Below are 18,313 nucleotides of genomic sequence, written 5' to 3'. Positions count from 1 at the left end.
TGCATTTTAAAAAAAATTGATAAAATACTTAGCAAAAAAAAAATAAAATCCCCCATTAGTAAGCCATTTAAAAATGATTTGCCTCGCGTGTAGGGGGTAGACGATGAGGTTCTATATAATGTTGCGGGGTTCTTCCATGGCTAAGATTCTAGGACCCTGCAGGATGGATTCTTTGTAGGAAGCGTCTATTATAAAGGTTTCCGGACGGTCGTAGCTGTCGGTTCAAGCCTCTGGTAGAGGGACGGCATCATCATCGTGGTGGTCCAGAACCTTCCTGGAATAATCTGCATTAACTCCTATAGGACGGTGGGGGAGGGATGATGTCTTCAGTGGTATCTTCTAGAAGCTCGCAGTACCCAGGTCCTGGCAGTAGGTGGTGCTCTGATCTCATTCATGTGGTCGAGTCTAGAAAGATCCTGGTCTTGCTGCAATAGGGAGGAGGGAATCTCCAGCGATCGAACCATCGGAGCCGTATTTTATCCGTCTGGTAGTCGGTGCTTTTTGCGTTGCTCACGTTCCTAACTGTAAATCTTGCTTGCGACAGATGCCAGAGGAGACGCAGACTGCACCCCAGGACCAACAGATGGAGGACGATGTGGAGACTTTTGCCTTCCAGGCTGAGATCGCTCAGACTGATGTCCTTGATCATTAACACTTTCTATTCCAACAAGGAGATCTTCTTGAGAGAACTGATTCCAACTCTTCAGATGTAAGTGACCAGTGCGTTAGTAGTTATGGGGATCTTTTGCTTGCCAACATGTTCTAAAAAAAATCTATATAATTTTTTTTTTTGTAGGCTTTGGATAAAATCCGCTACGAGAGTCTCACTGACCCCAGCAAACTGGATTCTGGCAAAGAGCTTAAGATCGACCTGATCCCTAACAAGCAGGATCGCTCCCTGACCATTATCGACACTGGCATCGGTATGACCAAAGCCGACCTCATCAACAACCTGGGCACCATCGCCAAGTCTGGAACCAAGGCTTTTATGGAGGCTCTGCAGGCTGGAGCAGACATTTCTATGATCGGTCAGTTTGGCGTTGGTTTCTACTCGGCCTACCTGGTGGCCGAGAAAGTGACGGTGATCACCAAGCACAACGATGACGAGCAGTATGCCTGGGAGTCTTCAGCCGGGGGATCCTTCACGGTCAAAGTAGACAACAGTAAGTGCACAAGAGCTTTTCTGTAAGGCCTCTTGCACAAACGTGTGCGCCCCGCAAAATGCAGGCCGCAATGCACAAACACTGTCCGTGGGGCAGCCGCAGCGGATCGCGGACCCATTCACTTTTGTTCCGCAAAAACATAGGACATGTTCTATCTTTGTGTAACGGAAGTATGTGACGAAGCACTCCATAGTGCTCCCGTAGGGTTCCGTTCCGCATCGCCGGATTTGCAGACCCATTGAAGTGAATAGGTCCGCATCCGTGATGCTGAATGCCCACGGAACGGCACCCGTGCATTGCGGATCCGCAAATGCGGTAACGGGCGCACATGTTCGTGTGCAAGAGGCCTAAAGATGATATTGTAGGCCTGGTCATCAAGTGAGTGATTTGGTTGTCCGATATTTGCAGGTGAGCCCCTGGGCCGCGGTACCAAAGTGATCCTGCATCTGAAGGAGGACCAGTCTGAATATTTTGAAGAAAAGAGGATTAAGGAGATTGTGAAGAAACATTCCCAGTTCATTGGCTATCCCATTACACTCTTTGTGGAGAAGGAGCGCGATAAGGAAATCAGCGATGACGAAGCGGAGGAGGAAAAGGAAGAGAAGAAAGAGGAGGAGGAAAAGACCGAGGAGAAGCCCGAGATAGAAGATGTGGGCTCTGATGAGGAGGAAGATAAGAAGGAAGGAGACAAGAAGAAGAAAAAGAAGATTAAGGAAAAATACATTGACCAAGAAGAGTTGAACAAAACCAAACCCATATGGACCCGCAACCCAGATGACATCACAAATGATGAATATGGAGAATTCTACAAGAGTCTCACCAACGACTGGGAGGACCACCTGGCTGTTAAGGTAAACGCCACACAACATGGTCTGTACCAGTCCTTACAAGTATTCTTGAATCCACGGTATATAAATGCTCTGGTAACCACCACTGACATTCATTGTAGGTGTGATGTAGAGATGGGTATTAATTTTGGAAGCATTAGAGTAGTGACCAAGTAGGCTGGTACTGTGTGCCAAGTGGTAACCCTGGGCTTTAATATGTAATAAATGTAAAATGTAACGCTCTCTGATCTTGTAACTCTACAGCACTTCTCTGTGGAGGGCCAGCTTGAATTCAGAGCCCTGCTGTTTGTGCCCAGGCGAGCACCTTTCGACTTGTTTGAGAACAGGAAGAAGAAGAACAACATCAAATTGTATGTGCGCAGAGTCTTCATCATGGACAACTGCGAGGAGCTGATCCCAGAGTATCTGAGTAAGTAAAACCTGTGTAGATGTTGGAGAACGTAAACAAATTGTTGCCTAATTACAGAATGATGATCGTAATTTTTTACTCTGCAGACTTCATCAGAGGTGTGGTGGACTCTGAAGATCTTCCGCTGAACATCTCCAGAGAAATGCTGCAACAGAGCAAGATCCTGAAGGTGATCCGAAAGAACCTGGTGAAGAAGTGTCTAGAGCTTTTCACAGAATTATCCGAAGACAAGGAAAACTACAAGAAGTTCTACGAACAGTTCTCCAAAAACATGAAGCTCGGCATTCACGAAGACTCCCAGAACCGCAACAGACTGTCTGAACTCCTCCGCTACTACACCTCCGCATCTGGAGACGAAATGGTGTCCCTGAAAGACTACTGCACCAGAATGAAGGAGAACCAGAAACACATCTACTACATCACAGGTGGGCAGTGCCCAATCTCTGTGTGCCAGGGTTAATTCACATAGATTTGTTTCTGAAACTTATGTGACTGTTCATCTGAATTTCTGCAAGCCCCATTCAGAGGACTGGAGTGATTTTTAGTGGCAGAAAGTTAATAAACTATTTGGCTTGTAGCAGTTCAGATGCCTACAGTCCTTCTGCCCTTGCCAATACTATAGCAAGTGTGAAGACTGCAAAATGTGATGGCCACACTTTCTGGCCCAAATCTGACCTAAACTCAGTCAATGGAGTGAGAGGAAACCGGAGTACCTGTGGAGAACATACAAACTCCATGCAGGTTGGATTCAAACCCAGGACCTCCAGTGCTGCAGGGCACCAGTGCTAACCACTGAGCCACCTTGCTGGCTTTTTTTTTCTCTCAATTTGAATGTTGCTTTGTCTTCCAGCAGCATCCGAGGATCCTTTTCTTGGCACGGCTGCAGGGGATACAGCATAAAATCTGACTACAAAACAGATGGCTACAGTAACTTGCAGCAGCTGACTGAGGTTAGTGCTATACGTTGGCGGTGTGACTAAACGCCTCTTCTCTTTACAGGTGAAACAAAAGAACAGGTGGCTCACTCGGCCTTCGTAGAGCGGCTCAGGAAGCAGGGCCTGGAAGTCATCTACATGATCGAGCCAATAGACGAATACTGTGTACAGCAACTGAAAGAGTTTGAGGGCAAGACTCTCCTCTCCGTCACCAAGGAAGGGCTGGAGCTTCCAGAAGATGAAGAGGAGAAAAAGAGGCAGGAGGAGAAGAAGGCCAAGTATGAGAATCTGTGCAAGATCATGAAGGATATCCTAGAAAAGAAAGTAGAAAAGGTTGGTACCTGCTGCGGGCTCTCGTGGGGCGTGGCCTTCCATGAATGCTAATGACGCCCCTGGTGGAGACTGTATAATATTTCTAACTTGTGTTTCCTTAATTTCAGGTTGTAGTGTCCAACAGGTTAGTAACGTCGCCCTGCTGTATTGTAACTAGTACATATGGCTGGACCGCCAACATGGAAAGGATCATGAAGGCCCAGGCACTGAGGGACAACTCCACCATGGGCTACATGGCGGCCAAAAAACATCTTGAAATTAACCCTGACCATTCCATCGTCGAAACACTGAGGCAGAAGGCAGACGCCGACAAGAATGACAAGTCGGTGAAGGATCTGGTTATCCTGCTCTACGAGACCGCCCTCCTGTCATCCGGCTTCAGCCTGGAAGACCCCCAGACACATGCCAACCGCATCTACAGGATGATCAAGCTCGGCTTAGGTGAGTTGTGCCAAATGATGTTCTGGAAATGTGACAGGTTATCTACATCCTGTGGGGACACTGGAGTAATCCTCTTCTAACACTGCAGGTATCGACGAGGACGACGCAACCACTGAAGATCTGACGCCCCCAGTCACTGAGGAGATGCCACCTCTGGAAGGAGACGAAGACTCCTCAAGGATGGAGGAAGTTGACTGAATCCATTGAACTTTTAAAGACGTTCCAGTTCTAATCTTAATCGGTTAGGTTTTGTACTTGTGCAGCATTCCCGCAGCCTGCATTATGTTTAAAATTATTTATTTTTTGGATGTTGTATGTTTTTGTTAAAAATTAAACTGTTCTATTAAAATATTGCCTCCTACTAAGGTCACTCGTGTCATTGGGGTAGTCGGGGGGGGGGGGGGGGGGGGGGGGGGGGGGGGGGGGGGTGGGGGGGGGGGGGGGGGGGGGGGGGGGGGGGGGGGGGGGGGGGGGGGGTTGCGTTGCCTCAGTATCTATGTAGGTTGAAAATAAAAGCCTCACAGGCGACTTCCTGGTCCCCTCTGGAGGAGATTATATGGCACAATACTGCCTGGTGGTCCGAGCGCTGCAGTGATGTGTCCTGCCTGGTGACTCTCCTATTCTTCTTGTGGTTGCAGACACTTGGTTTGTGGCAGTGGGCAATACCCCCTGGCACAAAGTTGGCAATGTACTTTCTACTCCTCCATTGCCGTTACACTGGTCTGGCTGCAGTTGTTGGCTACAGCCTCATCAGCTAGTACAGGGATCAGCCACCTGCAGCACTCCAACAATGGTGAAGCTAGGTCTCCCAGCATGCACACTTGCTTGGTGGTTCTCGGATCGCCTCCTAGAAGTGAATGGAGCATGCTGGGAGTTGTAGTTTCACGACAGCTTAAATGCCAGAGGTTGCTGCCCCCTCAATGATGTTCCCACACTCGCTGAAGGGATTTCCATCATTTATTGAAAACCATGGACGACAGATGCCATCCATGTTCTGTCTGGTTTTCATGGACCCAGATTTCTAGGTATGTTTGGTCGGCATCCTGAACCGAAGTCATGACAGTGGGGGGAAAAGTGTGAATAAACCCATCGGAATCAATGGACGTGCGCTGCACGTGGAGAACACGGATGGCACCTGTCTGACATGAAAGAGGCCTGATAACTGGAGAAACTTCTGCCTCTGACCACATCTTGCGAGAATCCATCCTCTTGCTGCCAAATCGGCCCCCGTTCCCATGAACAGACCTGTCCGTGGCGGAAGGTGTGGGAGGTGTGTAACGGCACAAATATCTGCCTGGTGTGAATTCACCCTTGCTGCAAAAAACGGATTTCTCACTAGTTGTCAACTTCCTTGTAGGCCTGGAGAAAAAAACGGATCCGTCCCATTTCCGTTATGCAAGGGGAGTCCTCTCCTGCATAACAAAAAAACGGACAGATCCGCTTTGCAGCCCATATTTGCAGACTTCTATTATGACGGAATGAATAACGGAATGCCTCTAACATTCCGTCATAGAATTGCGTTATGGTCCGTGGTAACGGAAACCATGACTCAATTCTGCTTTTACCACCAAGCAAAGCGTGAACGAATTTCATAATATGAAATTCGCTCCTCTCTAGACAGAAGGTCTCTGGAAAGTTTCTTGGTTACCTGAGGTGAAAGAACTTCTCATAGGGGGACTCTAACCCTAAATAACCCGTCAGATTACTGCCCCCACAACAAGGAGATCACGGCGGTCTGTCACTTATTTTCCTGAAATCCTGACGGTCAACACTCAGTTGTGTACTACAACTCCCAAAATCCACACAGTAGTAGTTGTGAGCCTATCACTGTGACTGCTGGGTGCTTTCTCCATTGCTGCACATAGAAACCCATTCACATTACCAAGTTATTGCGGTGGATTACCCGTCTCTGCACCACTCTCGGCCTCCGTTCACTCCTGTGTTGCATAGCCTTGGCCTGTGAACGGCGGCCACCATCATATCCTGGGGTGAGGGTCCTCTGTGACTAGTTTTGCTTAACCCCTCAAGGACTCAGCCCTATTTCACCTTAAGGACTTGGCCATTTTTTGCAAATCTGACCAGTGTCACTTTAAGTGCTGATAACTTTAAAACACTTTGACTTATCCAGGCCGTTCTGAGATTGTTTTTTCGTCACATATTCTACTTCATGACACTGGTAAAATGAAGTAAAAAAATTTAATTTTTATTTATAAAAAAATACCAAATTTACCAAAATTTTTTTTTAAAATTGCAAATTTCCAAGTTTAAATTTCTCTACTTCTATAATACATAGCAATACCTACAAAAATAGTTATTACTTTACATTCCCCATATGTCTACTTCATGTTTGGATCTATTTGAGAATGATATTTTATTTTTGGGGGATGTTACAAGGCTTAGAAGTTTAGAAGCAAATCTTGAAATTTTTCAGAAATTTTCAAAAACACACTTTTTATGGACCAGTTCTGGTCGGAAGTCACTTTGTGAGGCTTACATAATAGAAACCCCATTCTAAAAACGACACCCCTTATGGTATTCAAAACTGATTTTACAAACGTCGTTAACCCTTTAGGTGTTCCACAAGAGTTAATGGCAAATGAAAAAATTTCAGATGATAAAATTTCAGAATTTAGATTTTTTGGCAAATTTTCCATTTTAACCAATTTTTTTCAGTAACAAAGCAAGGATTAACAGCCAAAGAAAATGCTATATTTATTGCCTCGATTCTGTAGTTTGCAAAAACACCCCCTATGTGGCCGTAAACTACTGTACGGGCACACGTACATATGATTTTTGGTTACTCTATATTACACTTTTTATGAGGCAAGGTAACAAGAAATAGCTTTTTTGGCCGTTTGACCGTTTTTTTTTTTGTTATTTACAACATTCATCTGACAGGTTAGATCATGTGGTATTTTTATAGAGCAGGTTGTCACGGACGCGGCGATACCTAATATGTATACAATTTTTTTATTTATGTAAGTTTTACACAATGATTTCATTTTTGAAACAAAAAAAATCATGTTTTAGTGTCTCCATAGTCTGAGAGCCATAGTTTTTTCAGTTTTTGGGCGATTATCTTAGGCAGGGTCTCACTTTTTGTGGGATGAGATGACAGCTTGATTGGCACTATTTTGGGGTGCATATGACTTTTTAATCGCTTGCTATTACACTTTTTGTGACGTAAGATGACAAAAAATGGCTTTTTTTACACCGTTTTTAGTTTTAGTTTTTTACGGTGGACACTTGAGGGGTTAGGTCATGTGATATTTTTATAGAGCCGGTCGATGCGGATGCGGCGATACCTAATATGTATACTTTTTTTTATTTATGTAAGTTTTACACAATGATTTCATTTTTGAAACAAAAAAAATCATGTTTTAGTGTCTCCATAGTCTAAGAGCCATAGTTTTTTCAGTTTTTGGGCGATTATCTTGGGTAGGGTATGATTTTTGCGGGATGAGATGACGGTTTGATTGGTACTATTTTGGCGTACATGCGACTTTTTTGATCACTTTTATTACCTTTTTTGGGAAGTAAGGTGGGCAAAATTTCAATTTCCTCATAGTTTTTATTTTTATGGCGTTCACCGTGCGGGGAAAGTAACATGACCGTTTTATAGATCAGGTTGTTACGGACGCGGCGATACCTAATATGTGTAGTGTGTTTTATTTTTTTTATTTTTATTCAGTGATAAATGTGTTTTTTTATCTTTTTTTTTTACTTTTTTTTGACCCAGACCCACTTGGTTCTTGAAGATCCAGTGGGTCTGATGTCTGTATAATACAGTACAGTACACTATATAGAGTATTGTACTGTATTTTACTTACACTTTGTCTGAACAGATCTATGCCTTTAGCACAGATCTGTTCAGCACCATGGACAGCAGGATGCCTGAGAAGGCGTTCTGTTGCCATGGGAACCTTCCCAGTCTGCCACAACTGAGCAGATGGGGAAAGAGAAGGAAGGGGCTCCCTCCCTCTGTGACCCCATCCTGTCTGGGGGCTGCAAAGGCACAGCAGCCCCCCGATGGGAGAGGGAGGGAGCTCCCTGACTGTTAACCTTTTCTATACAGCGGTCCGTACGGACCGCGGTATGGAAAGGGTTAAACGGCTGACATCACAGCACAGATGTCAGCCGTTTATACCAGAGTGTCAGCAATGTGCTGACACTCTGGTATACCCACTGGACGCCAATAAATATTCAAGAGGAGGCGGGCGGGGGATTGCGATCCCGCCTGCCGCACCGCCCGCCTCCGCACCGCCTGCAACACCCCCCTGCACTACCCGCCGGCATTCAGGGGTGCAAGGGGGGGTGAAAAATCTTTCATTTCGGCATATTAAAGTTTCTGATCCCGCGGTCATGGACCGTGGGGATCAGAAACTGCAGAAAGCGCAACAAACCGCAGGTCTGAATTGACCTGCGGTTTGCTGCGATCGCCGACGGGGGGGGTCACGGGACCCCCCCGCGCATTTAGCCGAGGTACCGGTACGTCATGTGTCCTTAAGGGGTTAAAGGGGTTCTCTGGTTGTACAATATTGATCCTCAGGATAGGTCATCAGTATGTGATTGGTGGGCGCTGGGCTCCTCACAAATACCAAGCACAGCGCCGCTCATTGCATAGTGGCTGTGCTTGGTATTGCAGGTCCATAAGGTGCGCCTAGGAGGCCATGTGACAGAAGGATGTGATGTCATTGGCTGCAGCTCTCATCTGTTGGGGGTGCCAGGATCTGATATTCCTGACCTAGAACAGGCCATCAATATTTTATACCTGGAAAAGCCCTTTAAGGTTGGACTTTTTCTTCTAAAAGGGATAGTTCAGCTGCACTGTCACACTTCTATGTGGGTATAATCCTGACCTGTAGGTGCAGCTCAGTGTGATGCTCGAACTACCCCTTTAAGAAAAGTTTTTTTTTTTTGTGGGGGTGGGAGGTGTTAGAGATACCAGAGCCTCTACCACACCAAATATTAAATAAAAATGAAGAAATCCTCTAAATAACTTCTACATTAGTTGTCACTCTCATCATGGCCTGCACCAACTCTAGGTTGTCAGAAGTCACTCCCCCCCCCCTGTAGCAGCGGCTAACCTACCTCTCCCTGTATGCTGGGAGTCGTAGTTTTATGACTTATGGACGGCATGATGTATTAGCTACGAGAAAATGACGTCACGGGCGAATCCATGGCCCTAGAAAGCCCGCCCACTCGCAGCGCTGCTCTGCCGCGTGACGTCACCACGATAGTAGCCCCGCCCACGGTCGCGCTCCTCTTCCTGCGCTCAGCGTGAGTGGGCGTGTCTTCAGAGGGGGGCAGACGCTTTTTGGCGCGAGCGCCAGGAACAGCAGCGGCATGCCTAGGAGACGCCAGAGGGGCCGAGGAGCGGGAGGCTGGAGACCGGCGGCCGGGGAAGGTACCGCGGGTGGCGGTCTCACTACAAGCCGCATTGTTACCGCAGGTTCTTACTGCAGCATCGGCACTGTAGTGTCTACCTGCGGGCAGGGGCTTTCTCCAGTGTATGGCTCCTGTGGCTCCTCCTTGCTGTCAGTGAATGGAAATATTAATTTTACCTCCTGGTAATGTGCTGCGCTGAACCGCCATAGTGTGATACGTTGTAGCAAACTTAAAGGGGTTGTCCACTTTCAGGAGGAAAAGGTACAGCGCAAAGGATCGGCTTGTGATCATTACTTACCCTGGTGGATCCCAGCCAATGACTGGCCTCAGCTGGGCACCAAAGAGGCCAGTGATTGGCAGCTGTCGTCACACGTCACCACTGGCGCGGGATCTGCCGAGTAAGTAATGATCCCTTCTTTATGGCTGACTGATCCTCCTGAGAAAGGACAACCCTTTTAAGTCCTCTTTCACACGACCGTATGGCTTTTTCAGTGTTTTGCGGTCCGTTTTAAACGGATCCGTTGTTCCGTATTTTTGTTTCCGTTGTGTTTCCGATCCTGTTCCGTTTTTCCGTATGGCATATACAGTAATTTCATAGAAAAAATTGGGCTGGGCATAACATTTTCAATAGATGGTTCCGCAAAAAACGGAACGGATACGGATGCATTTCCGTATGCATTCCGTTTTTTTTTTTTAGAGCCACGGAACGTGATTTGCGGCCAAATATAGGACATGTTCTATTTTTCAACGGAACGGAAACGGAATGCATACGGAGTACATTCCATTTTTTTTGCGGAACCATTGAAATGAATGGTTCCGTATACGGAACGCAAAAAACGGCCCGCAAAACGGAAAAAAAAAAACGGTCGTGTGAAAGAGGCCTAAGTCGGGGAAAGATCTGTGCTCTCAACTGCACAAATGCGTTTTTAGTAAGGTTTTACATTCACTGACAGCAAGCAATGATCTTTAAAAACTTTGCAAAATGACAAGGCCCTGATTTATCAAGAGAAGCGTCTGCTGCCCCGGACTTGAGGAGCCCTGTGCAGCCGGAGGAGGCGCCTCATCATAAAGGACATGCCGCCGCTGGCAGTGCAGGGCCCGTCAAGTCCGGGGCAGCAGACGCCAGCCCGTGCGCCGGAAGGAGGTCCACGGCGGCTCCAAGCTGCAGTCATGATTTCCGCCAATTTCTGGAGTAAATAATAATGATGATAGAGCCGGGGGCCGATGGTCCCGCCCACATCCCATCACGCCCCCTTTTCGTAGAATTGGCGAGGGCAGCGTAAAATTCTATAAGCGACTAGAAAAGTCTCGGCTCAAATTCGGAGGACCTCCACCGATCACGGGAACGGGGGCCACTTACCCTGTGGAGCCCCCCTGAAATGGCTGGTCGGAAATTCCGCGGCGCCGCTCCATTCATTTGTATGAGTACAGGGTTTCGTCCATTTCAGGTGGGCTCCACGGGGTACGGTGCCCCCTGTTCTCGTAAATTACAGTGGGGGTCCAAGTGGTAGGACATCCCCCGAACATCTAGTCCCAGGATAGGGGATAACTTGTTATAACCGGCGTAGCCCTTTAAGACAGGAGGAGCCCTTTAAGCGACCACCTGGATGAGCGTCCTGCTGTGTTATGCTCCTCCTCTCTCCTCAGGTGACGCCGACGTAGCGATGGATTCCGGGAGAAATTCCGATTATGTAGAGCGGCTGGCTTCCAAATACATGGTGAGAACCGGAGGGATGCAGAAGTCATGAGACAAAGCTCCAAATCCTCTGCATAGGCACAGAGTGAATTGTAAAATCCTGCCGTCTGCAGCCACCACCAGAGGGAGCCCAGGAGCTTACTGCATAACATACTCTACATTGATCAGTGTAATACAGGCTGCATTAAGCTCCAGAGCTCCCCCTAGTGGTGGCCGCAGGCAGGCGATATTGGGCTGATAATAGGCGCCGTTTTTGACAAACGCAACTTTAAATTTTTTTTTTTAAAAGGAGATGTTTCTGGAATGTCCTGAACTTGAAACCCTGTGGGTTCGCAACGATGTTGCTGTATAGCAGAACATTTGTCTTTGTCAGTTCATTTGTGTGTGAAAATGTGCCACCTGGAGACAGTCAGCAAGCTGCTATTAACAATGTCCATTGTGTAGTGGAATTGCAGTGAATGGGGTCTGGGTCTGACTGACTCCTTTATACTCCCTTCCCCCGGCTCATAATGAGCTAAGTCCTGGGGTCTTCGACTATTAAGTTTACATGCTTGCTGACGGTTTCCGAGTAATAGCCAGTGGGGGGAGCTTCACTCTAAAGGACATCTGTCAGCAGCATCAACGCTATGAAACCAGGCATAATAAATGTGCGGTGCAGCTGCCTCTGCTTCCCCAGCAGCGCAGATCACTACTGCGCATGCGCCAATGATGTCATCCTCCATCCGTAAGAGGAGATGCTCTGCCTATTTCGGGTGGAGGACGACCACATTGGCGCATGCGCAGTAGTCATCTGTGCTGCTGGTGCTGGGGAAGCAGAGACAGATGCACTGTGCGTGCTCCGCTAGTGTAGACTGCGGCGCAAGCGTCAGATGACAGGGCCAGTTCAATCAAGGAGACGAGGAGGAAAGGGGAGAGGACCTCTAGGGCCCGCCCCCAGTGCACTGAAGAACGGTGCAACGGAGGAACATAAATGAGGTAGCATCGTTATCAGCAGGTTCAGCCCTAGCAGGCAGTATGCAGGGTTTAATAGGGTGGATCCTGCTGACAGAAGCTCTTTAAAGTCTCATTCACCATGTAGCTTATCTGCTTGCTGATGGTTTCCACAGAGCAAACGCTTTGAAGCTCTCGCCATGGCTTCTTGAGTTACGTTTGTGTTTGCGATTTCTTGTTAAATGATCTTTTTTTTTTTGATTTTATGTCTTAAGCGGAAATGTAAAGTAGAATCCAGCACCGACTCCGAATCCGACAACAACAACGAGGTACGGGGCGCGCTGCCGCCATGGTTGTCAGGTGACGCGCGTCATGAGGATGACGTCTGCAATAATAATTATGTGAGGGGAAAAGTATTAGTGTTCAGTGATGGTGGTGAAGTGGGCGGGGCTGTGACTACCTCTCTGTTAGGGCTCATGTGTTGGATGTTTTGCGGTCCGCAAATGGCGGCTACTGGCCGTGTGACTTCCGGCGGCACCCATTGTGTGATTGCCGGGGCACGGACCCTCCGTAGATGCACTTTTGGGGACAGATCTTGAAGTGCGCATTAGACTGCTGAGTATTTTACAGTGTCAGGGCTCATACATACGAACGTGTGGCGGCCGGGCCCGTGCAGCTTGCGGTCTGCAATGCACTGGCACCGACCGTAGAGCCCCGCTGCATGCGGATCGCGGACCCATTCACTTGAATGGGGTCCGCAATCCACATCCACATCCAAAAGTACTTTTTTGCAGTGTGGCGGCACGGAGAGTAACCCCAAGGAAGGAAGCACTCCGTAGTGTTTCCGTGCCTCTGTTCTGCACCGGCCTTCCGGATTGCGGACCCGTTCAAGTGAATGGATCCGCACCCGTGATGTGGGGTGCTCGTGTATTGTAGACAATACGGGCACAGCTGGGCAACGGCTGTGTGCATGAGGCCTTAATAGGGGTATACCCATCTCAGACATTGGTGGCATCACTAGGATATGCCATCACGGTCGGGTAGGTGTGGGTTCCACCTCTGGGAGCGGCTCCTATTTCCAGAACGGCGCCCCGAAGTGCAGGAGAGCAGCCGTTCAATAGCCGAGTGAGTGGAGGGAGGGCGCACATGTGCAGGGTGCTCTTCTGGACTTTGGAGGGCCCGTTTTATACAACCGCACCTACCTGACATCGATGGCGTATCCTAGCGGTGCCACCAGTGTCTGAGATGGGAGTACCCCTGGTGTTGTGTACAGCTCCACGGGGCAGATCCCGGATTCATTGGCTCGCTATAGGGTGTGTTTTTGATGTGTTTTTCCCTTCTATATTTAGGGTTTGGGAATCAATATGTCAATCGCAGCGTCTCCTGTAGATATAAAGACGATGGATTTCCAGAAACTGCAGGTACTGATCGGGTCAGCAATAAGAAAAACTAAAGCAGACCATTCTAAATGTGCTGTAAGCAGAGTCATTAAATGTATTAGAAACATAGAAACCTAGAATGTGTCGGCAGATAAGAACCATTTGGCCCATCTAGTCTGCCCAATATACTGAATACTATGGATAGCCCCCGGCCCTATCTTATATGAAGGATAGCCTTATGCCTATCCCATGCATGCTTAACCTCCTTCACTGTATTTGCAGCTACCACTTCTGCAGGAAGGCTATTCCATGCATCCACTACTCTCTCAGTAAAGTAATACTTCATTATATTACTTTTAAACCTTTGCCCCTCTAATTTAAAACTGTGTCCTCTTGTGGCAGTTTTTCTTCTTTTAAATATGCTCTCCTCCTTTACCGAGTTGATTCCCTTTATGTATTTAGCAGTTTCTATCATATCCCCTCTGTCTCTTCTTTCTTCCAAGCTATACATGTTAAGGTCCTTTAACCTTTCCTGGTAAGTTTTATCCTGCAATCCATGTACTAGTTTAGTAGCTCTTCTCTGAACTCTCTCTAGAGTATCTATATCCTTCTGGAGATATGGCCTCCAGTACTGCGCACAATACTCCAAGTGAGGTCTCACCAGTGTTCTGTAGAGCGGCATAAGCACTTCACTCTTTCTACTGCTTATACCTCTCCCTATACATCCAAGCATTCTGCTGGCATTTCGTGCTGCTCTATTACATTGTCTTCCCACCTTTAAGTCTTCTGAAATAATTACTCCTAAATCCCTTTCCTCAGATACTGAGGTCAGGACTGTGTCAAATATTCTATATTCTGCCCTTGGGTTTTTACACCCCAGGTGCATTATCTTGCACAATCAATTTCAGTTGCCAGAGTTCTGACCATTCCTCTAGTTTTCCTAAATCCTTTTCCATTTGGCGTTTCCCTCCAGGAACATCAACCCTGTTACATATCTTTGTGTCATCAGCAAAAAGACAAACCTTACCATCGAGGCCTTTTGCAATATCACTTATGAAGATATTAAACAAAATCGGTCCCAGTACAGATCCCTGTGGAACCCCACTGGTAACATGACCTTGTTTTGAATGTTCTCCATTGACTACCACCCTCTGTTGTCTGTCACTCAGCCACTGCCTAATCCACTCAACAATATGGGAGTCCATGCTCAATGACTGCAGTTTATTGATAAGTCTTCTATGTGGGACAGTGTCAAAAGCCTTACTAAAATCTAGATATGCGATGTCTACTGCACCTCCACCGTCTATTATTTTATTCACCCAGTCAAAAAAATCTATAAGATTTGTTTGACATGATCTCCCTGAAGTAAACCCATGTTGTTTTTCATCTTGCAATCCATGGGATTTTAGATGTTCCACAATCCTATCCTTTAATAGGGTTTCCATTAATTTGCCTACTATTGATGTCAGACTCACTGGTCTATAGTTGCTCGATTCCTCCCTACTACCTTTCTTGTGAATGGGCACGACATTTGCCAATTTCCAATCTTCCGGGATGACTCCTGTTACTAATGATTGGTTAAATAAATCTGTTAACGGTTTTGCCAGCTCACCACTAAGCTCTTTTAATAATTTTGGGTGTATCTCATCAGGCCCCTGTGACTTATCTGTCTTCACCTTAGACAGCAAACTTAGAACATCTTCCTCTGTAAAGATACATGCATCAAACGATTTATTAGTCATCCTTTCTAGTGGAGGTCCTTCTCCTTTTTCTTTTGTAAAAACTGAACAGAAGTATTCATTAAGGCAGTCGGCTAGCCCTTTATTCTCTTCTACATGTATTATACTCTAGAGCTGCACTCAGTACTCTGCTGGGGGTGGTACATAGGATCAGTACAGGGTAAGTAATGTATGTACACAGCGACTCCACCAGCAGAATAGTGAGTGCAGCTCTGGAGTTTAATACAGGATGTAACTCAGGATCAGTATAGGATGAGTAATGTCTGTACACAGTGACTGCACCAGCAGAATAGTGAGTGCAGCTCTGGAGTATAATACATGATGTAACTCAGGATCAGTACAGGATAAGTAATGTAATGTACACAGTGACTGCACCAGCAGAATAGTGAGTGCAGCTCTGGAGTATAAGTATTACAGGAAAAGTAATTTAATATGTATCCACTGTGATGATCAGCTCTGCTACATCTTGCTATCTCTCTTGTGCAAATAGCAGTGTGATAGGTTTATCTGTATTATATAGGAAGCTACTATGATATGACATACAGTCAGGTCCATAAATATTGGGACATGGACACAATTCTAACATTTTTGGCTCTATACACCACCACAATGGATTTGAAATGAAACGAACAAGATGTGCTTTACCTGCAGACTGTCAGCTTTAATTTGAGGTTATTTACATCCAAATCAGGTGAACGGTGCAGGAATTACAACAGTTTGCATATGTGCCTCCCACTTGTTAAGGGACCAAAAGTAATGGGACAGAATAATAATCATAAATCAAACTTTCACTTTTTAATACTTGGTTACAAATCCTTTGCAGTCAATTACAGCCTGAAGTCTGGAACGCATAGACATCACCAGACGCTGGGTTTCATCCCTGGTGATGCTCTGCCAGGCCTCTACTGCAACTGTCTTCAGCTCCTGCTTGTCTGCAGGTAAAGCACATGTTGTTTGTTTCATATCAAATCCATTGTGGTGGTGTATAGAGCCAGAGATGTTAGAATTGTGTCGATGTCCCAATATTTATGGACCTGACTGTAATTGGCTCTACTGCACTGACAAATTCAGCTCTGCGTGGTCCGATCACGGCCATTATATCCACGCCTATTTCTCTTTCATTCAGTTCTTGGACCCTTATGATGGAGACTCTGAAGACACCTTACAGTCTAACAGCAGTGAGTGTGAGCAGACGTGCATTAGTGATGACCCCCAAGACCCCTGTCCTCTCGGGGAAGGATCTGTGGGGATGGACTGTGGACTCGTCTCCATAAGTGACCCACCATGCCTCACGTCCTGCAGCGACCGCCTGGAGAAGGTGAAGACATCTTGGCAAAGTCCAGACATATCTGAGAAATCGAGTGTGCCGAGCGGCTCATCTGACCTGTCCATGGACTCCGGTACGGTGACCGAGGACGCCAGTGTCGCGTCCGGCCGCTTCCTCCTGATTGGTCTGGCCTCCAGAGCTGAGACGTCTACGGTCTTTCCAGCCAGCCTGACGTCGGAGGAGACCAGTGACTTCAGTATGTTTGAGAGCTCGCTGATAAAACGTAAAGGGGGGATACGAATGGAGGGCGAGAAGATGAGGCTGAAGAAGCTGCGCGTCGCTGAGTATATGGTAGGTGGAATGATTTAGTCTTCTGACTCTACCCCCTGCTGCGTTCCTTTATCTGTGCTTGTGGTCAGTGGCTGTCCTGGGTTCCTGGGCAGGCAGATATTACAGCACCACTCTAGCCCATTGGCTGGGTCTGGTATTGCAACTACAGCCCATTAAATAGCAGACACAGCGCATGGACACGAGTGGCGCAGTTTCAAGAAGAAATCCACCATGTTTTTCTTATCTGACAGAACCCCCAATAATGTCCATGGGGTGTCTGCACCCTCATTCTTGGAGGTTCTAGAAGTCAACCCCCTTCCAGTCATGGTAGAGTATGCAATAACATTCGATAGATGCACCACTCCAGTAAGTCCATATACTCAAGCATCAAATGTAGATGTGAAATGGGTGGTTATCTACTCAGAACCCCCATTATTTGTTGTGTTCTTCCAAAAACAGCGCCCCACCTGGTCGCAGGTCATGTGTGGTATTGCAGCTCAGCTCTGTTCACTTCAGAGCAGCTCAGCTGCAGTACCAATTGCAACCAGTTGGGGGCGCTGTTTATAGAAGAAAGAAGCCATGCTGGTCAGCCCCTTCATAGCGTCTATGGTTAGTCGTCACTTTTTATGAATTTTTCTCTCTATAATTTGAAGTTTAGACTCCTTTATGTAATGCTGTGGTTCCCCAACTGTTGCAAGACTACAACTCCCAATATTTGGCTGTCAGGGCCTGCTGGGAGTTCTAGTTTTGCAGGAGCTGGAGAGCGACATTTATCAGTTTTCTCGCTCATTTTCCTTGGGGGACACAGAAGACCTTGGTATAGCTCAGCTCCCTGGGAGGCGTGACACGAAGTGAAAACTGTGAAGCCCCTCATCCAGCAGCTATACCCTCAGCCTGGAGAGAGAGACGGACAGTTTTTTGCTTACCACTGCGCTGCTCAGGGCCAGGGGCCCGCTCCTGACGGCGGAGGCGTAGGGCTTTGCCTCCGGCCCGCGGGGTGGGCACCCGTGGCCGGCATGGACTTGAGCGCGATGCTCCAACAGGCCCCGGCCGACCGTCGGTGCATTCCGGTTGGCTGGGCGCCGCAAATTTTGGTCCAGGCTTCGCCGCCTGCTGGGCCGCAGTTCCGGCGCTCCTTCCGGGCCCCTGGGCACCGGCGGCCGGTATGTACATGCGCCACTCCGGCTCCTTCCAGGTCCCGGCCGGTACCTCCCGGTCGGCCGGGCGCCGCAAATGGGCGGGGTGCTTGCACTCTCACTGGATTCGCTGCCGGCCTTGGGCATGCCTCCTTCCCTCAGGCGGCATACATACACTCTCACTGACTGTGGTTGTTCTCTTGCCAATACGTTGCTTGCCATGTGCATGACCCCCCCTTTCTGGGCGGAATACTGCACTCCCATTGGATACGGTGCTGGCCTTGTGCATGACCACCCCTCATTCCATGGGCGGAATTTT

General features: G+C 47.5%; 2 protein-coding genes across 2 annotated transcripts; both read left to right on the top strand.

Annotated features, from left to right (window-relative positions):
• The first annotated feature begins 544 nt into the window (after positions 1–544).
• Positions 545–4,497, top strand: LOC120982543 (heat shock protein HSP 90-alpha-like). Its single transcript, XM_040412775.1, is given in 10 exon segments — positions 545–631; positions 633–690; positions 693–709; positions 797–1,163; positions 1,572–2,014; positions 2,255–2,420; positions 2,507–2,845; positions 3,420–3,688; positions 3,796–4,129; positions 4,218–4,497. Coding segments are annotated over 10 exon segments (2,190 nt in total). The 3' UTR covers positions 4,328–4,497.
• Positions 4,498–9,468: 4,971 nt separating this feature from the next.
• Positions 9,469–16,897, top strand: LOC120982334. The gene is made up of 5 exons (XM_040412399.1): positions 9,469–9,536; positions 11,165–11,235; positions 12,419–12,472; positions 13,493–13,564; positions 16,388–16,897. The coding sequence occupies exons 1-5, from the start codon at positions 9,476–9,478 to the stop codon at positions 16,895–16,897; spliced, it is 768 nt and encodes a 255-aa protein (XP_040268333.1). The 5' UTR covers positions 9,469–9,475.
• The last annotated feature ends 1,416 nt before the right edge of the window (positions 16,898–18,313 follow it).

This window comes from Bufo bufo, chromosome 11, assembly GCF_905171765.1.
Source record: "Bufo bufo chromosome 11, aBufBuf1.1, whole genome shotgun sequence".
In the NCBI taxonomy this organism is placed as follows: domain Eukaryota; kingdom Metazoa; phylum Chordata; class Amphibia; order Anura; family Bufonidae; genus Bufo; species Bufo bufo.
This window is presented reverse-complemented; position numbering and strand designations above follow the sequence as displayed.